At 39.6% G+C, this 27,989-nt stretch overlaps 2 protein-coding genes across 4 annotated transcripts; one reads left to right on the top strand and one right to left on the bottom strand.

Moving 5' to 3' along the window:
• Nucleotides 1-218: 218 nt before the first annotated feature.
• On the bottom strand, nucleotides 219-23,310 carry LOC5504343 (nuclear cap-binding protein subunit 1). 3 transcript variants are annotated; one of them, XM_048727570.1, is made up of 27 exons: nucleotides 23,150-23,310; nucleotides 22,926-23,014; nucleotides 21,021-21,121; nucleotides 20,040-20,124; nucleotides 19,890-19,961; nucleotides 18,480-18,587; nucleotides 18,138-18,185; nucleotides 17,589-17,662; nucleotides 17,113-17,182; nucleotides 13,621-13,674; nucleotides 12,594-12,755; nucleotides 12,237-12,334; nucleotides 11,864-11,927; nucleotides 11,467-11,577; nucleotides 10,564-10,628; nucleotides 10,092-10,154; nucleotides 9,843-9,914; nucleotides 9,503-9,597; nucleotides 8,951-9,094; nucleotides 8,630-8,738; nucleotides 3,539-3,632; nucleotides 2,864-2,967; nucleotides 2,586-2,646; nucleotides 2,131-2,196; nucleotides 1,781-1,921; nucleotides 1,348-1,461; nucleotides 219-1,013 (listed from the first exon to the last, which is right to left on the bottom strand). In XM_048727570.1, the coding sequence occupies exons 1-27, from the start codon at nucleotides 23,184-23,186 to the stop codon at nucleotides 900-902; spliced, it is 2,415 nt and encodes an 804-aa protein (XP_048583527.1). In that variant the 5' UTR covers nucleotides 23,187-23,310; the 3' UTR covers nucleotides 219-899. The 3 variants fall into 3 exon arrangements, with proteins under 3 accessions (XP_048583527.1, XP_048583528.1, XP_048583529.1); XM_048727571.1 differs by lacking the exons at nucleotides 19,890-19,961; nucleotides 20,040-20,124; nucleotides 21,021-21,121; nucleotides 22,926-23,014; nucleotides 23,150-23,310 and adding an exon at nucleotides 19,761-19,768; XM_048727572.1 differs by lacking the exons at nucleotides 19,890-19,961; nucleotides 20,040-20,124; nucleotides 21,021-21,121; nucleotides 22,926-23,014; nucleotides 23,150-23,310 and adding an exon at nucleotides 19,632-19,636.
• Nucleotides 23,310-27,989, top strand: LOC116612022 (30S ribosomal protein S11). The gene is made up of 7 exons (XM_032372646.2): nucleotides 23,310-23,352; nucleotides 23,492-23,618; nucleotides 25,066-25,187; nucleotides 25,609-25,634; nucleotides 26,924-26,998; nucleotides 27,489-27,554; nucleotides 27,636-27,989. Exons 1-7 carry the CDS (start codon nucleotides 23,340-23,342, stop codon nucleotides 27,741-27,743), a joined length of 537 nt encoding a protein of 178 aa, XP_032228537.1. The 5' UTR covers nucleotides 23,310-23,339; the 3' UTR covers nucleotides 27,744-27,989.

Genomic DNA, 27,989 nt, shown 5'->3' with positions numbered 1-27,989 from the left:
TGCGCTTTCTCCGTTAGATGTGAGTTTTGACTGACAACGTGAATGAGCCGGGAGCGTTCGCTTGCTCATGGATGAAAGCTTGTAGCTAGTGTGTGGTAGATGGGAAAACTTCCTACCTGCTCCAATAAAGGGAAGAAAATGGTGCCTGCCTCACATAACCGAAACAAATAAGATGACCGAGTGTCCCCTTCCCCAAACAATTTTATAAGGTGCAGCCGTTCCGATTAGACCAGGCTTAATATACCAATGGTCACAGGACACAAGCATTGAGTCTAGGCTCTCTTCTTATTCTGATCCATTTATTGTAATGTTGGAAGAAAGCCTCAACGTGAGGTTACTGTTTGTAATCATGAACATGTATAATGCACTTGGTCAATTGTTAAATTCAGAACTCTACTAATTATGGGACATCAAAAAGACTTGTAAACAGGGAACAGGAACTAGTAAAAGTTTACAGGGACTACACAAATATAGGGCAAGCTGGTCTCCCATATCTCTACAAAGAAAGCCATAATAAATCAGACTATAATTTATTTATTTGAATACAAAGAAGTATTTCATTAGGTTTTATCAAAATAAAAAGCTTTAAAGTCGGAAATAAAAATGCTACTAAAACAAAATACTGTGTACTTTTAAGAACAGCCTTGTGGTGTTGATCGTGTTAATTGTGCTTGTTTCTATGGCAATGTGGTCTTCACATCACACTAGTTTTTCCTGTTCTGCCTATCTATCCGGGGATGTCAACTTCAAAAGTATTCCAAAGTTCTCAACAACTAAACATCCCTTCATACAAAGCTATCATAGCGAACTAGTTATCTCTTGTGATCACGGCTAACTTGAGGAACATGTTTGTGTGATGACGCCCGATGACAGGCAATTGACACCTTCACTGTCTGCTCCTATGCCCGTAATGCCTTGAACTGTTTGTACACTTCTAGGATATGGGGGTCCAAGTCTGTCGTAAACAAGAGGCCCTCAAACGTGGAGAGATATTGGAACACAGCAGTATTATTCTAAAAAGGGAGATTTGAATTAGAACTATGCAAATAGCCACTTTTGTATAGTAAAAAGTGAAACAGCACTAAGGCAAAACTAACAGTATTATTTTTATTAAAAAATAAAATAAATAAACAAGCTTTTGCCGTCCAGAAAGGAGTGGAAACTGCCTCATCTTCATATGAAATTGAACAGCCTTGTCAAGGACTCCTCTATCCATCAAGGCATGTCAGAATTATTTTATAATTTCTGTAAATTAGATGCTGTAATTGCTTGGATAAGCACCAGGGCACCTACTGTATTTCATTTCAGTTACATAACTTTGCCTTTTAGCAGAGTATTTGTACTCACCCCTAGAAGGACTTCTCTAAATCTCTCAATGGAGTATCTGAACCACAAGGTGTTAAACTCTATCTGCTGTTGTTCACACCGTACCATGTGTTCCGTTAGCATTAGGATGAATCTCTGAAAAAGAAAATGCTGTTTAGGGGCTACTATAGACTACAATTGAGGTTTCGCGTCAGATTTGGTGCGTTTTGTTTATATTTTATTTCATAATATTGAAGGTTGTCTAGACTACACAGTTTTTGATGCAATTTTATAGACTTCTATATTATTTTAGGGCACATTATTACAATTTTGGGTGTTCTAGAGATGTTAAAAGTGGCTTTGGCATATTATTGTGCAAATCAGCAGCTTGATAAAAATTGAGGAAATACGAAGAGAAGATGGTCTGCTGAATGGCCAAACAAACTCCCCATAACCCTGACAGTATGTAACTTGCCTGGAATAAAATAAGGTAGAACTGCTTCTGCTCTCTTTGGGCATTTTCTAGTCTCTCATTGACTTCTTCCAGATGCTGCTGCTTTTTTTCTATATCATCCGCTAGAGCTGGGCCTTTGGGCATCTCTGACTCATTCAATGCCTGCAGTCACAAAGAACAATGGCCTCATTTAATCAGAATTGCAGCCATAGGCTAAATAGCTCTGAGTTTACATTTATCCTGGGTGTTCGGGCTGCGGCATGGTACTCAGACTTCTGGGGATACAAATTCCCCAATGAAGAGAGCAGGCTTATTACAGTTGGCCTGACATGGGTTTAAACCCTTTTCACAAACGGAGTACAGGCACTAACCAGTTTCTTTGACCTTTCTTCTAGTTTGGTGAGCTGATCCTTAGCTCCACGTGATTCATCTCGGACCTAGATCAAATGTTAATGTCATCACATAATCTAGAACAGATCCAAGGAATATAGTACATATATACAGTAGATTGAAGCCCCTTTACTTGTTCACCTCAAAATTCTACTAAATTGAAACTGCAAAAATGAAAATTCCTTGTCACAGTATCAAAATCAAAACTGGTATTGAACAAGCTCCCCTTGCCTCCCTGGGTGTTCTTCTAGGGGGGGGGGGGGGTAGAGTGCAAGCCAAATACACCCACATCTGGTAATGTTAATTACTCCATCTCTCATCTGAATAAAAGTAATCTAGAGCATCTTTTTACTCCCATTTATTCATACTCCATTTTAGCTTCAGCCCTTTTTCCAATTCCGATATGACTGAATTTAAGTAAGTGCAAGTTATATACCTTGTTAACTTGCATATTCATCCGTCGGATGGTTGTTGTCATGAGTTCCCAAGTGTATGACCTATGAATATGTACAACAATGGATGAAGCATGTGATAGTCCACTTTGTGGCCATTAAAGCATGGCTCTTCTTATCACTTAATCGTGTCACCTTTATTTTAATATATTACCCAGAAGCACCTAAACTACCATTCGCCGTTTGTACTGACAATGTTTTAAATATTATTGCACTTTAGTATATTATTGCACTGCTTTAAATAGGAGCATATTGTACTCACTTTGTAAAATCCTGAGACATGTCTTTGCACAGCAGCCAGTTAATGACAGCAGTACACTCAACCACTTGCATCCGGATCAACTTATCTACCAGAATTATTGTCATCTGCAAGAGCAAGTGAATGAATTTTATGAATCTTAATGGTAAAAAAATATATAGATATTTTGTGTTCTTTTACTTGCCTAGTGCTTAAAGAAATTCTATGCCTCATTTGATGTGGAATGAGCTAATTTGAAATATTTACCTCATTAGGTGGGGGGATGGGGTATTTTAGGTATAGTTAAACACGAAACCGCACTATAAAAGGGCCTGTGTCAGGCGTTTGTCACCTTCAGTTGTCATTCACCCCCGAACAGACAACAGCTCCCAGTAGCGCTTTGAATAACAAGGTGAATAGAGAAAAAAGATTTTGACTTTATCCTGTTTGAATTATTTCAAATTACAACAATTCATAGCATTAACTCTACTAGGAATCTTCAAAAGTGTTTCACATAATGCAGAATGACAATAAACACCGGTATAAGTTTAATTACAATTACACACGCTGTTACAAAATTTTCCGGCTTCGAGTTCCGTTACCACCAGCCATCTTTACTTCGGATTTGAATTCAAAAGGTGTCAATTGTGGGCGGTCCATACCCTTTTATAGCACGGTTTCATGTTCAAGCGCCTGTACCTGTGGTGAGTTACACCAGAACTCTTTGAGAGTCTTTAGCGCATGAATCTGGGCTTCTTCTGTCGGGATAAGTGATTTAAGTATCTTGTGGAATCTGGGGGAAAAAAATGAACAGCACTTCAAAGTAAAATAGAGGGCCACATTACTGTCTTTATAAGTACATTTATTGCACTGTTGTTTTCATTATTGTTGTTTTTTAAATCAAGGTAACTTTAAGGATGGCATTACTTGGTGAATGGATATATGGATTAGTGCATACTCGGTGAGGGCGCTATATGAGTGGGTCAGTGCAGTACATAGTAAAAGACAGCCTTGAGGTTTTGCATCTAGTCAGTGAGGGTACTATATGAGTGATTCAATGCAGTGCATAGTAAAAGACAGCCTTGAGTTTTTGCATAGTCGGTGAGGGTACTATGTGAGTGGATCAATGCAGCGCATACTAAAAGACAGCCTTGAGTTTTTGCATAGTCGGTGAGGGTACTATATGAGTGATTCAATGCAGTGCATAGTAAAAGACAGCCTTGAGTTTTTACATAGCCGGTGAGGGTACTATATGAGTGATTCAATGCAGTGCATACTAAAAGACAGCCTTGAGTTTTTGCATAGCCGGTGAGGGTACTATATGAGTGGATCAATGCAGCACATAGTAAAAGACAGCCTTGAGTTTTTGCATAGCCGCTGAGGGTACTATATGAGTGGATCAATGCAGCGAATAGTAAAAAAACAGCCTTGAGTTTTTGCATAGTCGGTGAGGGTACTATATGAGTGGATCAATGCAGCACATAGTTAAAAACAGCCTTGAGTATTTGCATAGCCGGTGAGGGTACTATATGAGTGGATCAATGCAGCGAATAGTAAAAAACAGCCTTGAGTTTTTGCATAGTCGGTGAGGGTACTATGTGAGTGGATCGATGCAGCACATAGTAAAAGACAGCCTTGAGTTTTTGCATAGCCGCTGAGGGTACTATATGAGTGGATCAATGCAGCACATAGTAAAAGACAGAATTGAGTTTTTGCATAGCAGGTGAGGGTACTGTATGAGTGGATCAATGCAGCACATAGTAAAAGACAGAATTGAGTTTTTGCATAGCAGGTGAGGGTACTATATGAGTGGATCAATGCAGCACATAGTAAAAGACAGAATTGAGTTTTTGCATAGCCGCTGAGGGTACTATATGAGTGGATCAATGCAGCACATAGTAAAAGACAGAATTGAGTTTTTGCATAGCAGGTGAGGGTACTATATGAGTGGATCAATGCAGCACATAGTAAAAGACAGCCTTGAGTTTTTGCATAGCAGGTGAGGGTACTATATGAGTGGATCAATGCAGCACATAGTAAAAGACAGAATTGAGTTTTTGCATAGCCGCTGAGGGTACTATATGAGTGGATCAATGCAGCACATAGTAAAAGACAGAATTGAGTTTTTGCATAGCAGGTGAGGGTACTATATGAGTGGATCAATGCAGCACATAGTAAAAGACAGAATTGAGTTTTTGCATAGCCGCTGAGGGTACTATATGAGTGGATCAATGCAGCACATAGTAAAAGACAGAATTGAGTTTTTGCATAGCCGGTGAGGGTACTATATGAGTGGATCAATGCAGCGAATAGTAAAAAACAGCCTTGAGTTTTTGCATAGTCGGTGAGGGTACTATGTGAGTGGATCGATGCAGCACATAGTAAAAGACAGCCTTGAGTTTTTGCATAGCCGCTGAGGGTACTATATGAGTGGATCAATGCAGCACATAGTAAAAGACAGAATTGAGTTTTTGCATAGCAGGTGAGGGTACTATATGAGTGGATCAATGCAGCACATAGTAAAAGACAGAATTGAGTTTTTGCATAGCAGGTGAGGGTACTATATGAGTGGATCAATGCAGCACATAGTAAAAGACAGAATTGAGTTTTTGCATAGCCGCTGAGGGTACTATATGAGTGGATCAATGCAGCACATAGTAAAAGACAGAATTGAGTTTTTGCATAGCAGGTGAGGGTACTATATGAGTGGATCAATGCAGCGCATAGTAAAAGACAGAATTGAGTTTTTGCATAGTCGCTGAGGGTACTATATGAGTGGATCAATGCAGCACATAGTAAAAGACAGAATTGAGTTTTTGCATAGCAGGTGAGGGTACTATATGAGTGGATCAATGCAGCACATAGTAAAAGACAGAATTGAGTTTTTGCATAGCCGCTGAGGGTACTATATGAGTGGATCAATGCAGCACATAGTAAAAGACAGAATTGAGTTTTTGCATAGCAGGTGAGGGTACTATATGAGTGGATCAATGCAGCACATAGTAAAAGACAGAATTGAGTTTTTGCATAGCAGGTGAGGGTACTATATGAGTGGATCAATGCAGCACATAGTAAAAGACAGAATTGAGTTTTTGCATAGCCGGTGAGGGTACTATATGAGTGGATCAATGCAGCACATAGTAAAAGACAGAATTGAGTTTTTGCATAGCAGGTGAGGGTACTATATGAGTGGATCAATGCAGCACATAGTAAAAGACAGAATTGAGTTTTTGCATAGCCGCTGAGGGTACTATATGAGTGGATCAATGCAGCACATAGTAAAAGACAGAATTGAGTTTTTGCATAGCAGGTGAGGGTACTATATGAGTGGATCAATGCAGCACATAGTAAAAGACAGCCTTGAGTTTTTGCATAGCAGGTGAGGGTACTATATGAGTGGATCAATGCAGCACATAGTAAAAGACAGAATTGAGTTTTTGCAAAGCCGCTGAGGGTACTATATGAGTGGATCAATGCAGCACATAGTAAAAGACAGAATTGAGTTTTTGCATAGCAGGTGAGGGTACTATATGAGTGGATCAATGCAGCACATAGTAAAAGACAGAATTGAGTTTTTGCATAGCCGCTGAGGGTACTATATGAGTGGATCAATGCAGCACATAGTAAAAGACAGAATTGAGTTTTTGCATAGCCGGTGAGGGTACTATATGAGTGGATCAATGCAGCGAATAGTAAAAAACAGCCTTGAGTTTTTGCATAGTCGGTGAGGGTACTATGTGAGTGGATCAATGCAGCACATAGTAAAAGACAGAATTGAGTTTTTGCATAGCCGCTGAGGGTACTATATGAGTGGATCAATGCAGCGCATAGTAAAAGACAGAATTGAGTTTTTGCATAGCCGGTGAGGGTACTATATGAGTGGATCAATGCAGCGCATAGTAAAAGACAGCCTTGAGTATTTGCATAGCAGGTGAGGGTACTATATGAGTGGATCAATGCAGCGCATAGTAAAAGACAGCCTTGAGTTTTTGCATAGCCGCTGAGGGTACTATGTGAGTGGATCGATGCAGCACATAGTAAAAGACAGCCTTGAGTTTTTGCATAGCAGGTGAGGGTACTATGTGAGTGGATCAATGCAGCGCATAGTAAAAGACAGCCTTGAGTTTTTGCATAGCCGGTGAGGGTACTATATGAGTGGATCAATGCAGCACATAGTAAAAGACAGAATTGAGTTTTTGCATAGCAGGTGAGGGTACTATATGAGTGATTCAATGCAGCGCATAGTAAAAGACAGAATTGAGTTTTTGCATAGCAGGTGAGGGTACTATATGAGTGGATCAATGCAGCACATAGTAAAAGACAGCCTTGAGTTTTTGCATAGCCGGTGAGGGTACTATATGAGTGGATCAATGCAGCACATAGTAAAAGACAGAATTGAGTTTTTGCATAGCAGGTGAGGGTACTATATGAGTGGATCAATGCAGCACATAGTAAAAGACAGAATTGAGTTTTTGCATAGCAGGTGAGGGTACTATATGAGTGGATCAATGCAGCACATAGTAAAAGACAGAGTTTTTGCATAGCAGGTGAGGGTACTATATGAGTGGATCAATGCAGCACATAGTAAAAGACAGAATTGAGTTTTTGCATAGCCGGTGAGGGTACTATATGAGTGGATCAATGCAGCGCATAGTAAAAGACAGCCTTGAGTATTTGCATAGCAGGTGAGGGTACTATATGAGTGGATCAATGCAGCACATAGTAAAAGACAGAATTGAGTTTTTGCATAGCCGCTGAGGGTACTATATGAGTGGATCAATGCAGCGCATAGTAAAAGACAGAATTGAGTTTTTGCATAGCCGGTGAGGGTACTATATGAGTGGATCAATGCAGCGCATAGTAAAAGACAGCCTTGAGTATTTGCATAGCAGGTGAGGGTACTATATGAGTGGATCAATGCAGCACATAGTAAAAGACAGCCTTGAGTTTTTGCATAGCCGGTGAGGGTACTATATGAGTGGATCAATGCAGCACATAGTAAAAGACAGAATTGAGTTTTTGCATAGCAGGTGAGGGTACTATATGAGTGGATCAATGCAGCACATAGTAAAAGACAGAATTGAGTTTTTGCATAGCCGCTGAGGGTACTATATGAGTGGATCAATGCAGCGCATAGTAAAAGACAGAATTGAGTTTTTGCATAGCCGGTGAGGGTACTATATGAGTGGATCAATGCAGCGCATAGTAAAAGACAGCCTTGAGTATTTGCATAGCAGGTGAGGGTACTATATGAGTGGATCAATGCAGCGCATAGTAAAAGACAGCCTTGAGTTTTTGCATAGCCGCTGAGGGTACTATGTGAGTGGATCGATGCAGCACATAGTAAAAGACAGCCTTGAGTTTTTGCATAGCAGGTGAGGGTACTATGTGAGTGGATCAATGCAGCGCATAGTAAAAGACAGCCTTGAGTTTTTGCATAGCCGGTGAGGGTACTATATGAGTGGATCAATGCAGCACATAGTAAAAGACAGAATTGAGTTTTTGCATAGCAGGTGAGGGTACTATATGAGTGATTCAATGCAGCGCATAGTAAAAGACAGAATTGAGTTTTTGCATAGCAGGTGAGGGTACTATATGAGTGGATCAATGCAGCACATAGTAAAAGACAGCCTTGAGTATTTGCATAGCAGGTGAGGGTACTATATGAGTGGATCAATGCAGCGCATAGTTAAAGACAGCCTTGAGTTTTTGCATAGCCGCTGAGGGTACTATATGAGTGGATCAATGCAGCACATAGTACAATAATGGCAGCAATGAGTTTTAACATACTTGGTGAGGGCGCTATATGAGTGACTGATAGATTTGGATCCAAGGTACAGGATTGTCTGGAGGAACACATCAATGCGTAGTGAAGAGAATGCAGCTTCAGCCTTAGGAACTGAAAAAATAAATAAATAAATAAATAAATAAATAAATAAATAAATAAATAAATAAATAAATAAATAAATAAATAAATAAATAAATAAATAAATAAATAAATAAATAAATAAATAAATAAATTGCTGCCCTTATTCAAGGGCAGAATATTCACATTGTGGGGTTGCAATTTAAATTCTTGGTATTTTTAGGGGTATGAAATCTGACACTTACCATCGTCATTGTCGTCATCATCACCTGTTGCGTCCCCAGATGAAGTTGAGATCTCATTTAGAAGGGCTTGGAGTTCTTCAGGGTCTTTCTTTGCTCTGATTGCTTCTGTCAACTGCTTGGCAATATCACCGCCTGGTAGTCCATCTGACAAACATTTACATGTAGCCTTCTAATACAGGTTAGGATCTTACTCTAAACATTTAATGCTTTTGCCTAAATTTTGAGTACTAAAAAGGGTGATCTTCTGTTTTATCTTAGCTTATTATCATACATGTGTTTTTTAAACTGTATTACAGTATATGTGCACAGAATACTCCATGCCTTTGCATGCAAACTTTTAAATAATGCTCTTTCTCAAAACCTTTATCAGTGTTATTGGTGTGAATAAGGGATGGGAATCGGCCCTGATAATACGTACCTAGTGGAAAGGTTTGTTTATTTATAACAAGATAAGTATATTGCATGTATGACAAGGTTCCAATTAAAAGTTACATTAAGTAAGATATACAGCATGCCTTTAAGGTTACTAAAACATATAAAAATGCATCCCACCTTCAGAGAATCGGTAGCTTGGAAGAGGCTTGGGAGGAATAATATTAAGGAAGTCATCAGGGAGAATCTCCAAGAGATAGTCATGATAAGAGAATCTACACAAAACAAAGAGATATTGAGAAAGCCTAGAATTCCAAAATTTCACCCCAAAATTCCATGAACTATTTCACAATTTGTCTACCCCCAAATAAGCTTTAAAATCAGGATGTATCTTCTACACAATGTCACACACATACAGTATGATACATGACATAACATTGTTCCTAATTTGAGTAACTCCAACCCAACCATATAGTGATAACTTCTTCAGAACAAAAGCTTTAAAAGGGTACTTTTTTACCTGTGCAATTTTTCAAATAATTCACAGAGAAACATAAACTTGGGTGTGCCAGGGCTATTGGCGTACTGGATCCTGCGGTTATAAAGAGCATATCAAACTTGGTTTGTGTTACTGTTAACAAATCTACATTTAAATTTCTACACTCGAAACTGTGCTAGAGAAATTCAAACACAAGTGTAAATATATAGAAGATAAACTATCTGGTACTCAAGCATTTTTAACTTACAGCTAAGCTGTACACTCTCTTACCAATCATCCCATGACCATTTGTAGTTGAAGTTGCTAAGATGGTGGGATAACCAGTCTTTTAACCTGATGTTAAAAACAAACACATACTCAATAGTGCAAACCTATAAAATTGACCTTGATTAGACTGTATGTACAGTAGATATGTACACACATCTCACATGGAGATGAGATGTGCCCCTGGCTCTTAGAAGGGATTTGCTTTGTTTCCATGAAAACATTGTTTTCAGCTGCTACATCTGAATAACATGGTAAGCCTTCCACTATCATGTGAGTTTTGTTTAATTTCTGGTTAGTCCTCTCTCAAGATTTTTTCCCTTGGTAGCTACAGAAGCACACATCACATAGAGAGTAAATAAATCTTCTTCCTTTACCATTTGCTGATACTTCAGCCTGTTCTATTAGCAGATGAGCACATAAAAGAAACATAATGTATTTATGTAAAATAAAGTTGAAGTTGAAGTTGAATACTTACCTGTCAACACAAGAGGTGTTCATGGTATCTAGTCTGTCAAATAACAGATAAGTGGCTTGGGCAAGCTGATGGTAAAAGTGGTCAGGGATCATAACAACAAGGCAGTACAACAACCTTACATAACACGAGGCAGTACAACAACCTTACATAACACGAGGCAGTACAACAACCTTACATAACAGGAGGCAGTACAACAACCTTACATAACAGGAGGCAGTACAACAACCTTCGATAACCCATTGGGCAATACAACAACCTTCAATAACACATGGGGCAATACAACAACCTTCGATAACACATGGGGCAATACAACAACCTTACATGACACATGGGGAAGTACAACAACCTTACATGACACATGGGGAAGTACAACAACCTTCGATAACACATGGGGTGATAACAACAACCTTCGATAACACATGGGGTAATAACAACAACCTTACATTACACATGGGGAAGTACAACAATCTTCGATAACACATGGGGCAGTACAACAACCTTCCATAACACACGGGGCAATACAACAACCTTCGATAACACATGGGACAATACAACAACCTTACATAACACATGGGGCAGTATAACAACCTTCCATAACACATGGGGCAGTACAACAACCTTCCATAACACATGGGGCAATACAACAACCTTACATGACACATGGGGCAGTATAACAACCTTCCATAACACATGGGGCAGTACAACAACCTTCCATAACACATGGGGCAATACAACAACCTTACATGACACATGGGGCAGTATAACAACCTTCCATAACACATGGGGCAGTACAACAACCTTCCATAACACATGGGGCAGTACAACAACCTTACATGACACATGGGGCAGTACAACAACCTTAACAGTACATTACAGGTGAGTAGGGTTGCTTAGAAAGGATACAATACCAGGTATTGACTCAGGCTGGAGCTTGCAAAGCTCAATGAAGAGTGAGGCATAAAACACCTCAATGTGTGGAGGGCTTGGCAGCCTGAACAGCTCAGAGAAGATCACCTGGTAAGATAAAGGCACCTTTACACACACTAGCTAATCACTTGCATTGCAGCTTGATGTTGGATTATGAGAGCACAGATTTAGATGTGGTCGAGTTGAAGGCATGGGAAGGCGCCTCTAGCAACAACCAAAAAAACTTGAGAACCAGGAGAAAAAAAATCTCAAAGCAAAGGTATGACTCAAGCCGGAACTGGAAATCAAACCCAGAACCCATGGCGAGAGGCTCTGCCAACTGTGACCTCTAGGCTTCTACAAGGAAAGACTGCAAGACATAACATTATCTCACCTCTATGATGCAGTAATTAAAAGGAACCTTTGATTTCCCAGGCATATTCATCAACTGATTTGCACTGCCAAGAACAACATGGTAAGCAGTATGCAAGAGACAATAATATCACAACTTTAAACATGGTAAGCAGTATGCAAGAGACAATAATATCACAATAACTTACTGAACTAAACATGGTAAGCAGTATGCAAGAGACAATAAATATTATTTATTATTGCATTTTGTTCACAATAACTTACTGAACTGTCTAAACGGTTTATTAAATTATAAAGAAATGCAATGTATCAACACCATAATAACGAGCACTTTAAAACAAAAAAATATATTTGTTGTTTTAAAAAAAAATCATACAAGTTATCCCTAAACGTACCATTCTTTTCTGTCCTTGTAGTGTGCATTAATAACTCTACGGATCCCCTCCTCAACAAGGAATCGTTCAATCGAGTGGGCTCCAGGCATCGCAGGACCCTGAAATATAAATGTGCTGCCAATGACTCTTTAGGCCATGTTATGTAGACGACAATATTAAAGTGGCAAAGGAGACACAATTTAAGGATAAGTAAAACAGAAAAAGGAAGGAGGCTGTTTCTTTTTCCTCTTTCTCTGTCTCTGGTTACTTCGCTTGGGTTCATGTGATTTCCATAAGCATGCACTTTCCACCTGCTTTCTCTGTCTCTACATCCTTCCAAAGTGAAAAGCCAAAAAGCACAAACTGTACGGTACAAACCTCTGGAACATCCGTGTAGTCAAACATTCTGTAGACAATGGTGGGCAGGGGGTAGACAGTGTCATCAGTGTGTGGTGGGATGGTCAGTGGTGGAATAGTGTGCTGTAGGGCATCGCCTAGCACACTGTCAAAGCTGAGGTAGGGGCGTCTGATATGCTTTTCCTGTAAAGAATAAGAGAGTGAGTTTTAAATATTATCAAATTATCATATACTTGTACACTATCAAAGCTGAAGTAGAAACATCTGATATGCTTTTCCGGTATAGAGTCAGAGCCTATAAATATTGCAGAGGCAAATACTGCTATCTGGAAGGTTTGGAGCAGCATGGCCTGCAAGTGGATCAGTGCATGGAGAAGAAGAGTATGTAGTACCATGTAGAGAAGAAGAGTATTTAGTACCATGGATGTAGCTTCAAACCAGCTCAGCAGTATATAACTGGAAAATTTTAAAAGTATTTATTATGGCAGTATAAACAGTATTGATTTCCAAACAGTATCGATGTCCAAAGCTAAACCATAAAATTTTGTAAAATCATGGAAATTATCTTGGTACACAAATCTGAATTATATAGACAAAAAGAACATCTTGACTCTGACATCATGGAGTCTATAGAAGGGGCATTGAACAGAGCTGCAGTGCAGTATACAGTCGTTTGACAAAAGGTTGTCATCATCCGGCTTTCCGACTACACGACAAGACCGTATTTAAGCATGGGTAAAAACCACTGAAGCGCTTTACTGCATATATTAGCCACTGCATAACTTTAGACTTAGACGGTGTAGCGGTTGCTAATATATGCAGCTAGGCGCTTCAGTGTTTTTTACCCATGCTTACATGCAGGCTTGTCGCGTAGTCGCAAAGCCGGTTGATGACAACCTTTTGTCAAATGACTGTATGTGACAGTGTCTGGAATAGTCTACTGTATTTTGCCTCAGACTCAACCACGTCTTGTAGCAAACATATACTGTATAGTGAGCTATATGGCCAGAAGGCATGGAATTCTTAAAAAGATCACATCATAGGCTACCTGCCATCCATCAGCTTTAAGCTTTTTGATCTGTGCCCATAAGCAGTCTAGGTACTGTAATTAAAAGAAGATACCACTATTATTGCACACATTATATATTTCGTGACATTAAAACAGCAAAGGTCTGGCAACATCTCTGCAAAAGTCTGGCCCTAATGGAACATCTTAGATGCCTAACATACCTCTTCCTGGGGGTGAACATTATATTTTTCGTGACAGGTCTGGCACTATTCCTGAAAAAGTCTGGCCATACTGGAACATCTTAGATGCCTAATGTACTTCTTCCTGGGGGTGAGGGTTCTAATGGAACATCTTAGATGCCTAATGTACCTCTTCCTGCAAAAGTCTGCCCCTAATGGAACATCTGAGATGACTAATGTCTCTCTTCCTGCAAAAGTCTGGCCCTAATGGAACATCTTAGATGCCTAATGTACCTCTTCCTGGGGTGAACATTATATTCTTCGGGACAGGTCTGGCACTATTCCTTCAAAAGTCTGGCCCTAACGGAACATCTTAGATGCCTAATGTATCTCTTCCTGCAAAATTCTGGCCCTAATGGAACATCTTAGATGCCTAATGTACCTCTTCCTGCAAAAGTCTGGCCCTGATGGAACATCTTAGATGCCTAATGTACCTCTTCCTGCAAAAGTCTGGCCCTAATGGAACATCTTAGATGCCTAATGTACCTATTCCTGCAAAAGTCTGGCCCTAATGGAACATCTTAGATGCCTAATGTACCTCTTCCTTCAAAAGTCTGGCCCTAATGGAGCATCTTAGTTGCCTAATGTACCTCTTCCTGGGGTGAACATTATATTTTTCGTGACAGGTCTGGCACTATTCCTGCAAAAGTCTGGCCCTAATGGAACATCTTAGTTGCCTAATGTACCTCTTCCTGCAAAAGTCTGGCCCAAATGGGACATCTTAGTTGCCTAATGTACCTCTTTCTGCAAAAGTCTGGCCCAAATGGAACATCTTAGTTGCCTAATGTACCTCTTCCTGCAAAAGTCTGGCCCAAATGGGACATCTTAGTTGCCTAATGTACCTCTTCCTGCAAACGTCTGGCCCTAATGGAACATCTTAGTTGCCTAATGTATCTCTTCCTGCAAAAGTCTGGCCCAAATGGGACATCTTAGATGCCTAATGTACCTCTTCCTGCAAAAGTCTGGCCCAAATGGGACATCTTAGTTGCCTAATGTACCTCTTCCTGCAAAAGTCTGGCCCTGATGGAACATCTTAGATGCCTAATGTACCTCTTCCTGCAAAAGTCTGGCCCTGATGGAACATCTTAGATGCCTAATGTACCTCTTCCTGCAAAAGTCTGGCCCTAATGGAACATCTTAGATGCCTAATGTACCTATTCCTTCAAAAGTCTGGCCCTAATGGAGCATCTTAGTTGCCTAATGTACCTCTTCCTGCAAACGTCTGGCCCTAATGGAACATCTTAGTTGCCTAATGTATCTCTTCCTTCAAAAGTCTGGCCCAAATGGGACATCTTAGTTGCCTAATGTACCTCTTCCTTCAAAAGTCTGGCGCAAATGGGACATCTTAGTTGCCTAATGTACCTCTTACTGCAAACGTCTGGCCCTAATGGAACATCTTAGTTGCCTAATGTATCTCTTCCTGCAAAAGTCTTTCCTGCTAGCAGAGGCCTCTTTTCTCTGTATTTCGCTGGGCTGGAGTTCGCGAGGAAAAGATACCTCTGCCATGGGTCGAGACTGTTTCTGTTGCGCATGCGTGAGCGTTAATAAGCGACCGACGTGCCAAAACCCGTACCATCGCGCGAAAGCTGTCAATATGCTTTGCATGGGTTTAGTCGGAAATCATGAATCAAACTCCGGTTAGTTCTCCTCTTCGAAAAAAAAAAACAACTGTTCAATTTCAATCACCTAAAACGTCACTAAAAAGATTGAGCAACAAACGCAGCAAAGACGAGTTTTGCCTTGTTTGTGGGATTAATTTCAAGACATCTGGGCAGGCCAGTTTCTTCAATGTAAATATCGCACAGTTGGATTCGAAGAAAATGTTACAAAACTTTTTGGTAAAATTAGATCAGCTATTCCCAGAAGAATATGCAAAACCTGTAAACGGAAGGTTGACTCGTTTGTCAAAAGAGAGAAAATTCTGAATGAAGATAAGGCATTGAATGGCTTCTTTTTATAATTCGTCGCGTGATATTTCTACGGAGGACGCCGTTTCGAATGCGGGCTTATTATCCGGCAGCGGATATACGTTTCATGCATGCGCTAGTCATTGTAGGCTCAAAATAGTGGCCAGTAATTAATGAACGGAGCATGCGCTCTGGATCTCGTCCACGATCGTGGACGGCGGTTTGATCAAACGAACGTGCGACCCATGGCAGAGGTATCTTTTCCTCGCGAACTCCAGCCCAGCGAAATACAGAGAAAAGAGGCCTCTGCTAGCAGGGAAGCAAAAGTCTGGCCCAAATGGGACATCTTAGTTGCCTAATGTACCTCTTCCTGCAAAAGTCTGGCCCAAATGGGACATCTTAGTTGCCTAATGTACCTCTTCCTGCAAAAGTCTGGCCCTGATGGAACATCTTAGATGCCTAATGTACCTCTTCCTGCAAAAGTCTGGCCCTAATGGAACATCTTAGATGCCTAATGTACCTATTCCTGCAAAAGTCTGGCCCTAATGGAACATCTTAGATGCCTAATGTACCTCTTCCTTTAAAAGTCTGGCCCTAATGGAGCATCTTAGTTGCCTAATGTACCTCTTCCTGGGGTGAACATTATATTTTTCGTGACAGGTCTGGCACTATTCCTGCAAAAGTCTGGCCCTAATGGAACATCTTAGTTGCCTAATGTACCTCTTCCTGCAAACATCTGGCCCTAATGGAACATCTTAGTTGCCTAATGTACCTCTTCCTGCAAAAGTCTGGCCCTAATGGAACATCTTAGATGCCTAATGTACCTCTTCCTGGGGTGAACATTATATTCTTCGTGACAGGTCTGGCACTATTCCTTCAAAAGTCTGGCTCTAACGGAACATCTTAGATGCCTAATGTATCTCTTCCTGCAAAAGTCTGGCCCTAATGGAACATCTTAAATGCCTAATGTACCTCTTCCTGCAAAAGTCTGGCCCTAATGGAACATCTTAGTTGCCTAATGTACCTCTTCCTGCAAAAGTCTGGCCCTAATGGAACATCTTAGTTGCCTGATGTACCTCTTCCTGCAAAAGTCTGGCCCTAATGGAACATCTTAGTTGCCTAATGTACCTCTTCCTGCAAAAGTCTGGCCCTAATGGAACATCTGAGATGCCTAATGTACCTCTTCCTGCAAAAGTCTGGCCCTAATGGAACATCTTAGATGCTAATGTACCTCTTCCTGCAAAAGTCTGGCCCTAATGGAACATCTGAGATGCCTAATGTACCTCTTCCTGCAAAAGTCTGGCCCTAATGGAACATCTTAGATGCTAATGTACCTCTTCCTGCAAAAGTCTGGCCCTAATGGAACATCTTAGATGCTAATGTACCTCTTCCTGTGGGTGAACATCATCCGTGGACCACACCCTTAAGGCAGGGATGTGTGTCTTCTTTCGTTGGCTAAAAGGAAACAGGTCAAATACATTTGTAAGATGATATATAATGACTTGAATAAAGTCCCAATAATTAATAATATTAGAGCCTGTTGCAAGTTGGAAATAATGGTTTTAGTATATATTAATTAGTATCTAGTAACAGCTACAAGGTTTTCCTAAAAGGAGTATGTAACCTAGTAGCAGCTTGTCTGCCATAGCTAACAGTATTATCACCTCCCCTTATGTAGCTAACGTATTTATCACCTTACCTGATGTAGCTAACGTATTTATCACCTCAGCTGATGTAGCTGTCAATGCTTGTAAGTAATCTTTATCACCTCACCTGATGTAGCTGTCAATGGTTGTAAGTAATCTTTATCACCTCACCTGATGTAGCTGTTAATGGTTGTAAGTAATCTTTATCACCTCACCTGATGTAGCTGTCAACGGTTGTAAGTAATCTTTCCAGATCACTGCCTTTTTTATCAGAGAGTTCTTTACCGGTCTGAAATTGGAGCAAATGCAATAAATAAGATTATTTGAAAAATAAGGAATTTTATGCTTTCCATGACTACATTTATTATCACCAATGTACTTTGTTGGTGATTTTTTGGCTAGAGAAGGGTTTTCCTTATTTGGAATGTACATCCAAGGACAACTGACTCAAACCCTTCCCCGGTGGGAAGTCGTTGAACTGTCACGAATCAAAACAAAGATGACGTATCAATTGGCATTTTTCGCTGTCATCAGATGTACTGGTCGCCACTCTTGTTTGTCTCTTGCTAAGAGAGGACGTGTTTGATCCACCTCCTCCCCTATACCACCACGGAACAGTTAGAATAGTGTGTTTTTAGTTCAACTTGTAAGCGGTTTTTCTTCACCTTTGCGTCAAATCAGGTGCAAATTTGTTTCGAAGCCCATATTTAGTAGCTTTATTATTCCAGTAGATTTATTAGAAACAAATTAAAACTTGACCTTACCCAAGGAAGAGCTGATAGAATGCAGTAGACAAACCAGTCTGTGCGAACCTGAAGATTAAAAAAAAAAAAAACATAAGATTACACAAAAATACACAATACATACATTAATGTAAACTGAATGGGTCGGAGCCTCCCCTGCATAAGAGGCTGTTTTTCAGGCCTGGATTTATTTTGCTAATTTACCCAAGGTTAAACAAATTTTACCAGGTATGTAAGGGGTTGTTTTCCAATATCCAGCTTCTCTGACATAGCTTGGATGGGTAAAAAATCAATCAACCTACACATTTGTCACAGTTAGGACCAGTTCATACTTAGGAAATTAAAGTAACACATAAACAGCACCTGGGGGACATCACTCTCCATGCTTGCAGCCATGAACTTCTCAAACAGCTCAATCAACGAAATGGGAAGGATAACACGGCAGTTGACAAGGTCAGACATGAATCGTATCTGAAAAGTAAATTCATCAGACATGTAAGGGATATAAACACTTCTAAAATATAAACACTTCTGAAAATGGGGCCAAGGGCCAGCTTAGAAAAAAAAATTTAGAATCCAAAAAAAAATTATTCATGTATTTTGCATATATTGTGCCAAAATATTAGAATATAAAAGCAGCTGTGAATCATAATATGTGGTAGCGAGTTATGTCAATATATGGATGGCCATTAAAAAAAAACTTTGATAAGGGGGCAGTGTAGGGAGATCACCTCTATTCATTTTTTTTCCTCAGATTTTTGGATCTTTTTTTAACTTACAAGATCCCTAAGCTTTGGCACACATGTGGGTACAAACAAGACACAAACCATTAGTCTTGCCCTCTTGGGTATACAAACAAGACATACAAACCATTAGCCTTGCCCTCTTGGGTATACAAACAAGACATACAAAACATTAGCCTTGCCCTCTTGGGTATACAAACAAGACATACACACCATTAGTCTTGCCCTCTTGGGTATACAAACAAGACATACACACCATTAGTCTTGCCCTCTTGGGTATACAAACAAGACATACACACCATTAGTCTTGCCCTCTTGGGTATACAAACAAGACATACAAACCATTAGTCTTGCCCTCTTGGGTATACAAACAAGACATACAAACCATTAGCCTTGCCCTCTTGGGTATACAAACAAAACATACAAACCATTAGTCTTGCCCTCTTGGGTATACAAACAAGACATACACACCATTAGTCTTGCCCTCTTGGGTATACAAACAAGACATACACACCATTAGTCTTGCCCTCTTGGGTATACAAACAAGACATACAAACCATTAGTCTTGCCCTCTTGGGTATACAAACAAGACATACAAACCATTAGCCTTGCCCTCTTGGGTATACAAACAAGACATACAAAACATTAGCCTTGCCCTCTTGGGTATACAAACAAGACATACAAAACATTAGCCTTGCCCTCTTGGGTATACAAACAAGACATACAAAACATTAGCCTTGCCCTCTTGGGTATACAAACAAGACATACAAACCATTAGCCTTGCCCTCTTGGGTATACAAACAAGACATACAAAACATTAGCCTTGCCCTCTTGGGTATACAAACAAGACATACACACCATTAGTCTTGCCCGTTTGGGTATACAAACAAGACATACAAACCATTAGCCTTGCCCTCTTGGGTATACAAACAAGACATACAAACCATTAGTCTTGCCCTCTTGGGTATACAAACAAGACATACAAACCATTAGTCTTGCTCTCTTGGGTATACAAACAAGACATACAAACCATTAGTCTTGCCCGCTCAAACTGGTGGTTCGCCATTACATCCTTGATGTTGTTGATCATCATGTCTAGAAACTAAGACAAGAAAGATGGCACTGTTGGGAAAGCTTCCACAATCAAACATATTTAAACAGTGCACTAACAGTACAATACCTCTTCTCCACATTTGTAAGTTTTCACATTTAGAAGACCAACTAGCGTACTGTAAATGGATATTTTCTCTGGGAGGTTCGCAGCACTGAAATAACAAGCAGCATTGCTGGTAATTACAATCTGGAAATACTGTGACGTATACAAACCATTTAGTTTGTCTGTCTGTGTGAGGGTCTGATGTTTGTCTGTTTACAATGTCTGTCAGTTTGTATGTCTGTCTGTTCATTAGACAAACTTCTAGTTGATGTCTATTTGTGTCTATTCTGATGTTTGCCTGTCTACCCCTGTCTGTCCGTCCGTCCGTTTGTCCGTCTGTCTGTCTGGATGTTTGTCTTTTTTCAGAGGGTGTTATAAATTATCTGTTTGTATGTCTGCCTATATTATGTGTCTATGTCCATTAGGCTAGCATCTTGAAAAGTTTAAATTGTCTGTTTGTATGTCTGCCTATTTCATGTGGCTTTCCTTGTCCATTAAACATCTCAAAAAGTTTTAATTGTCTGTTTGTACATCTTCCTATTTCATGCGTCTTTGTCCATTGGACTAGCACCTTGAAAAGTTTAAATTTTCTGTTTGTAATCTGCCTATTTGATGTGTCTTTGTCCATTGGACAAGCACCTTGAAAAGTTTAAATTGTCTGTCTATACATCTTCCTATTTCATGAGTTTTTGTCCATTGGACAAGCACCTTGAAAAGTTTAAATTGTCTGTTTGTCTGGAGCCTGTTATTCACTGTCCATCTGTTGTCTCTCTGCTACCTAATGTGTTTATGTGTTTATTGGGTGCAGGACCGGATCTAGCTTTTCGCTAAAGACGGGGTTTGGCTCAGTGACAAAGGGGGAGGGAGGTACATATGCTACATATGGCTTTCTGGCAGCCCAAAAGGGGGGGGGGGGGGTTTAAACCCCCTTAACCCCCCCCCCCCTAGATTTGCTACACTTATCACAAGAATATAATACTACAGCAGGTAATTTGATACACTTACCATGTGCATATAATACTAAGAATCCTTTCCTTGTAGTTAGGCAGATCTGCTTCAAGCACATTAGCAAGACCTTCTAGGTTACTCTCCAAAGATGATGTACTCTGCAGCACCAAAACAAGACAAGGTATATCAAACGCTGTTCTATTGAGTCTATTGGATAGCCAAACAAGAAGGCATATCAAACACAATGTTCTATTGAGTCTATTGGGTACCCAAACAAGAAGGTATATCAAACACTATGTTCTATTGAGTCTATTGGGTAGCCAAACAAGAAAGTATATCAAACACAATGTTCTATTGAGTCTATTGGGTAGCCAAACAAAAAGGTATATCAAACACAATGTTCTATTGAGTTTATTGGGTAGCCAAACAAGAAAGCATATCAAACACAATGTTCTATTGAGTCTATTGGGTACCCAAACAAGAAGGTATATCAAACACAATGTTCTATTGAGTCTATTGGGTAGCCAAACAAGAAAGTATATCAAACACAATGTTCTATTGAGTCTATTGGGTAGCCAAACAAGAAGGTATATCAAACACAATGTTCTATTGAGTCTATTGGGTAGCCAAACAAGGAGGTATATCAAACACTATGTTCTATTAGTCTATTGGGTAGCCAAACAAGAAAGCATATCAAACACAATGTTCTATTGAGTCTATTGGGTACCCAAACAAGAAGGCATATCAAACACTATGTTCTATTGAGTCTATTGGGTACCCAAACAAGAAGGTATATCAAACACAATGTTCTATTGAGTTTATTGGGTACCCAAACAAGAAGGCATATCAAACACAATGTTCTATTGAGTCTATTGGGTAGCCAAACAAGAAGGTATATCAAACGCTGTTCTGTTGAGTCTATTGGGTAGCCAAACAAGAAGGCATATCAAACACAATGTTCTATTGAGTCTATTGGGTACCCAAACAAGAACGTATATCAAACACAATGTTCTATTGAGTTTATTGGATAGCCAAACAAGAAAGCATATCAAACACAATGTTCTATTGAGTCTATTGGGTAGCCAAACAAGAAGGCATATCAAACACTGTTCTATTGAGTCTATTGGGTAGCCAAACAAGAAGGCATATCAAACACTGTTCTATTGAGTCTATTGGGTACCCAAACAAGTAGGTATATCAAACACAATGTTCTATTGAGTCTATTGGGTAGCCAAACAAGACATATTTAACACAATGTTATATTGAGTATATTTGCTACCCAAACAATAAGGTATACAATCTAACAAAATGTTCTATTAAGTCTGTTACTGAAATAAATATCTTGGGGTGACATTAACTCACAAACTAAGTTCAAACGTCATATAGCAGACATTACTAAGCATGCCAACAAAGTACTAGAGCTACTCGAGAGAAACCTTTCCTAGTTTCTTTGTGATGTCAAAGAGAATGTCTAAAATAGCTTAGTGAGACCTTCACTTGAATATGCAAAAAAACTGCAAACCTGTCGAATGAAATAGAGAAAGTTTAAAGGAGGGCAGCCAGAGCCGCTGTCAGTTCTCTGTTAAGTAGACTTAGGTTTTTTCATCAATTAAAAACTGTGGAAGCAGAGGCATAATTTTTTTAACAAAGGTAGGTCTTGAATCACAGTCTCTTGGTCATCTTCCCCACCCAGGTCAATTGCAGGTAGCCAGGATGCATTCACAAACTTGCATGTTTATAGATTTAGCTTGAGTATTAAAATGTAGAGGACTGGGATTTTATATTTCAAGAAGTAGTTTATATCCAAACAGATGATCCCGCTTTTGAGACTCTTGAAAATTTCTTACTTAGGTAAGCTTGTTAGCTGCGCTGTGCATTAAGCTTATATTGTATTTTCAAGGTTGCATTGATAAAGTGAAGTTACTACATCGAAGTCATCATGAACAGCTTCTTCAAACAAACCTTTTCTCCAACTCTAGTGATAAGCGATTCCAACCTGTCCTCGATATCAACTATCTCCGTCGTTCTTCTCCTTTTTCTCGCTCTACCGCCTGCAATACACATAAAATACTGTGATGCTTGAATTTGTTCTTTTCCAATTCATCAAACAAAAGTTAGACGGGAGTAGACTATCTAGAAAAAAAACTATTTCATTTGGAACCCATACGTTTAGAATACTGACTTACCGTCATCGTCGTAGTATCTCTTACGATCCCGAGACATATCTTTTTCAAAATCCGATTAAATTAGGACTAAAATCTGGTAAAAACTTCTCAAAACAACAACACGAGAATTCTTTTAGGTCTTTCTTGACACATGGTAAGGCCTGGTTACATGCACTTAGTAGCCTTGTGGCCAGGCCTTTGAGATTTCAAAATGGCGGCCGGAGGTTAGTAAGATTTTTGTCTAATTTAAATGAACCAACCTTTGAAATCACATCATCTAGGTGCAATACCAATTCTTAAATAAAGAGCATGGGCTTGATTGCACATACAGACACTGTTTGTATTGTTTTTGTAAACCATCAGGAAGGGCTTGTTTGAGGAGAATCTCCAGTCTCCTGCCTAGTCCCTTGGCTGGTCAGCATCAGAAGGCGGTTTGCCGGTCTTGGAGTGTTATCCAACTTTTGCGTTATAGCGCAACGACACAGAGAAGGTGAACACCATACAGGATATCAATATATGATAACAACCACAATAACTTGTGTTTATGTTTACTTGTCATAATTATCCGTCACTCTTGACATCATTGGCAAAACGTTGAAAAAATATAAGCTTAATTCAGTGATTCAAGTCAATGTATAAATTAACATAAGGCAATCACTGCAATGGACCAACAACACTTACAAGTTAAATTAGGGTGTTTATTCAAACAGTCTTTATTGGAAATGATGTTGGTGAATGTGAAAGTATTAATGGTGATGGTGGTAATGCTTTAGTGATGATTATGCACTTGTCATCGGCTTCCCCAAAGGGGGGGACCCCAGGCTCTATGCGGGAAAATAGGGGCATTTGTGGGGACTTTGGAGCCCATTTGTGCCCCAATGATGGGGGAATATGGGGCATTTGATTCATTTGAGCCCCAATGGTGGGGGAAAATATGTGGCCTTTGATTTACTCGGCCCTACCCCCTATTGGAAATTTGCTTGTGGTATACCACGTGGAGACTGGGACTAGCGTGGTTGTCAAGCAAGATGGCGGATCATGTATGTCAGTATAGATTGACAGAGATCGTGTGTGTCAGTATAGACTGACGGAGATCATGTGTGTCAGTATAGATTGACAGATAACGTGTGTTCCAGTATAGATGAACGGATATCGTGTGTGTCAGTATAGACTGACTGAGATCATGTGTTTCAATATATATTGACGGATATCGTGTGTGCCAGTATAGACTGACGGAGATCATGTGTGCCAGTATAGACTGACGGAGATCGTGTGTGCCAGTATAGACTGACGGAGATCGTGTGTGCCAGTAGAGGTGACAGAGAATCCTGTGTCAGTAGAGTAATTTCAAGTCGTCACATGTACAGTTATCAGCAAGTGTTTTTATCTCATAACAAGCCATTTGGGCGCTGTTGTTTGTATATTATTGCACTTGATATTGTTAAAACAACGTTGGGTTAATGGAGATTTGTCTTTATTTTTACACACTTTATAACATTATTTAATTTGCACAAATTGTTACAATATGGGGACAATATCGGGCTTTGCTTTATATGTGTGTTGTGGTTTGAAATGCTTCTTGGTTTGAAATTGTTAAAACCAGTTTGAAAAAAATTCAAACCATGCCACATTTGTTGTGGTTTGAAATGCTTCTTGGTTTGAAATTGTTAAAACCAGTTTGAAAAAAATTCAAACCATGCCACATTTGAAACCACAACATGTGCCCCACCATAATGGGGACTTTGCTCGAGAGTAGAGCCCCACATATAGGGGAAAGCTTGATTTTTCAAAGTCCCATGTTTCCCTGGGGTCCCCCCCTTCGGAGAAGCCGATGACAAGTGCATTATGATGATAATAAAGCTGATTATGTGTGATGATATTCGTTATTATGGTTATATTGATGATGGTGATTATGTTAAAACCTGATTATTATACAGCTTGGCAACCAAAGCTAGACCTCAGATCTATTCGTCAGATGATGCCAAGTTCAGTCAGAAGCCAATAATTCATGTCAACGCCACCTACAATAACACCTTACTCACTTTGACAGACCATAAAGGTAGCATGTATTTTAATTGTAGGGATTATATTTTTTAGATGACCACATGTTTATTAAGTGTCCATGCTCATTAGTGTGTATCTAAGGGTGTGCGCACATCTCCTCCCCTTGGCTGCCAAAAAGTGGGTCATTTCTTATTAAATGGTTCCAAAATACAGTCCTTTTTCAATATGATACCTTTGACTGTGCACCCTCCCTCAGTGAATCCTTGGTTATGCGCTTGTAGGTGGCCCAAAACCAATAACTATTGTATCTGTTATGGTGTCCTTATCTCTCTGCAAAATAAAATTAAAGTAAAATTAAACTAAAAGCTCTGCAAGATCTTTGTTTGTTTTTCCCTGTACATTTATCTAATGGCCCAACTATATTAGAGGTATATTGTATCAGGGTTTCAAAATATATTTTTGTTTTTCTTATCCAGGCAACACTTTGGCGTGGTCATCAGCTGTAAGTAGTCATTTTTTATCTGATAAAATGTGTAACCTATATAGTGAAGTGTACATGGTGTTGAAGTAGTGTGGGACCATCCTCAGGGACCCAGGGCAACATGGAGACTACTCACCATGATGAAAAAAAGTAGGAAAAGACACGCCCTTCTTTCTTTTGTCCCTATTTCATGTACTCCTAATTCAGGTCTGTTGTCTGTACTTCATGTACTCCTAATTCAGGTCTGTTGTCTCTACTTCATGTACTCCTAATTCAGGTCTGTTGTCTGTACTTCATGTACTCCTAATTCAGGTCTGTTGTCTGTACTTCATGTACTCCTAATTCAGGTCTGTTGTCTCTACTTCGTGTACTCCTAATTCAGGTCTGTTGTCTCTACTTCATGTACTCCTAATTCAGGTCTGTTGTCTCTACTTCATGTACTCCTAATTCAGGTCTGTTGTCTCTACTTCATGTACTCCTAATTCAGGTCTGTTGTCTCTACTTCATGTACTTCTAATTCAGGTCTGTTGTCTCTACTTCATGTACTCCTAATTCAGGTCTGTTGTCTCTACTTCATGTACTCCTAATTCAGGTCTGTTGTCTCTACTTCATGTACTCCTAATTCAGGTCTGTTGTCTGTACTTCATGTACTCCTAATTCAGGTCTATTGTCTGTACTTCATGTACTCCTAATTCAGGTCTGTTGTCTCTACTTCGTGTACTCCTAATTCAGGTCTGTTGTCTCTACTTCATGTACTCCTAATTCAGGTCTGTTGTCTCTACTTCATGTACTCCTAATTCAGGTCTGTTGTCTCTACTTCATGTACTCCTAATTCAGGTCTGTTGTCTCTACTTCATGTACTCCTAATTCAGGTCTGTTGTCTCTACTTCATGTACTCCTAATTCAGGTCTGTTGTCTCTACTTCATGTACTTCTAATTCAGGTCTGTTGTCTCTACTTCATGTACTCCTAATTCAGGTCTGTTGTCTCTACTTCATGTACTCCTAATTCAGGTCTGTTGTCTCTACTTCATGTACACCTAATTCAGGTCTGTTGTCTCTACTTCATGTACTCCTAATTCAGGTCTGTTGTCTCTACTTCATGTACTCCTAATTCAGGTCTGTTGTCTCTACTTCATGTACTCCTAATTCAGGTCTGTTGTCTCTACTTCATGTACTCCTAATTCAGGTCTGTTGTCTCTACTTCATGTACTCCTAATTCAGGTCCCAGCGTCATCCGGGTCCCTGAGGATGTGTTAGAACCTACATAAGCCTTGCTTGAAGATCTAAATTACCTGTCTTCTCACTACAGGGCTCAGAGGGATACAAGAACTCCAAGAGAGGTAGCAGCGTTGCCGCGCAACAAGCAGCTTTGTCCCTAGTCAAGGTGACCCAAATCTGTTGTGCTTTTATTTTTAAAGAATTTGATCAATGTTGCCATGGAGATGGAAGTCAACAATATCTCCTAGCCAGTGCTGAAAAAGACGAGACTAGTTCCAGTGACACATGGTGAAACCAACCTTATTGTCTTGAAATGACGGCTTTTTACCGGCAAACTGTCACATTTTTGTGAATGCTTAGAAAACTAGCACAAAGCTAAGGCTATAATTTTCATTATGACTCCCTCATTATCAAGCAAATCTGTCACCTTTTGTATAGTATGGTTTTAATGCTGTACACTTAGTCAAAACAGCAACTGAATTAAGCCTTTCCTAAATGATTCAAAACTACGATTGGGTTTGTTTTAGCCAGATGTACAAACGTCATGCAGCACTGTCTATCTTCACATTCATGCTTATTGAACTGATTGATGAACTTAGGGATGAACTGTTTAGCTTTGTTTATTCACAAATAACTGCTTGCCTGTCCTTCTGCAGAAAGCAACAGACTTTGGAGTGTCAAATGTCAGAGTCAAGGTGAAAGGTGTTGGCCAAGGAAAACAGGTGATTAGTTTTCAAATGTCTTGTTCATGATGAATTACATGATATATCAGCAGATTGCTCACCCTTATTTACATCTTGCAGTCATCTCTGCGAGCTCTCCAGACTGGCGGTCTCAAGGTTGTATCAATCACAGATGTAACACCCATTCCCCATAACGGGTGTCGACCAAAGAAAGCAAGACGGATATAAATTAGACCCAACTTTCTTGAGGCAATGCAGATGATAAATAAAAACACATTTATTATGTACTGTACTGCATATGGTTTTAACGATGTCAGCAAAGTTGTAGAATTTGTATCGTTACAACAATGATCTGTAACAAATAACATCTGACCTGATAACAGTTATCCATGGATAAAAGTGAACTGGATTTTTTGTGTGGCTGTGTTGGAGTGGCTGGAAAATTTTTGGTTAGAAATAAAGTGTCTGTCGAGA

This window comes from Nematostella vectensis, chromosome 5, assembly GCF_932526225.1.
Source record: "Nematostella vectensis chromosome 5, jaNemVect1.1, whole genome shotgun sequence".
Taxonomy (NCBI): domain Eukaryota; kingdom Metazoa; phylum Cnidaria; class Anthozoa; order Actiniaria; family Edwardsiidae; genus Nematostella; species Nematostella vectensis.
Note: the sequence above shows the minus strand (reverse complement) of the source record. Positions and strands in the feature narration are given on the sequence as shown.

Excerpts from the sequence above, each read along its gene's own strand:
- LOC5504343 (XM_048727570.1), bottom strand. The coding sequence starts at position 23,186 with ATGTCTCGGGATCGTAAGAGATACTACGACGATGACG. Across the intron at positions 11,578-11,863 it reads TTAATTACTGCATCATAGAG|GTGATCTTCTCTGAGCTGTT; the intron begins GTGAGATAATGT and ends TTATCTTACCAG. Across the intron at positions 2,968-3,538 it reads TCTGGTGTAACTCACCACAG|ATGACAATAATTCTGGTAGA; the intron begins GTACAGGCGCTT and ends TTGCTCTTGCAG.
- LOC116612022 (XM_032372646.2), top strand. Across the intron at positions 25,188-25,608 it reads CACTTTGACAGACCATAAAG|GCAACACTTTGGCGTGGTCA; the intron begins GTAGCATGTATT and ends TTTCTTATCCAG. Across the intron at positions 26,999-27,488 it reads CAGCTTTGTCCCTAGTCAAG|AAAGCAACAGACTTTGGAGT; the intron begins GTGACCCAAATC and ends GTCCTTCTGCAG.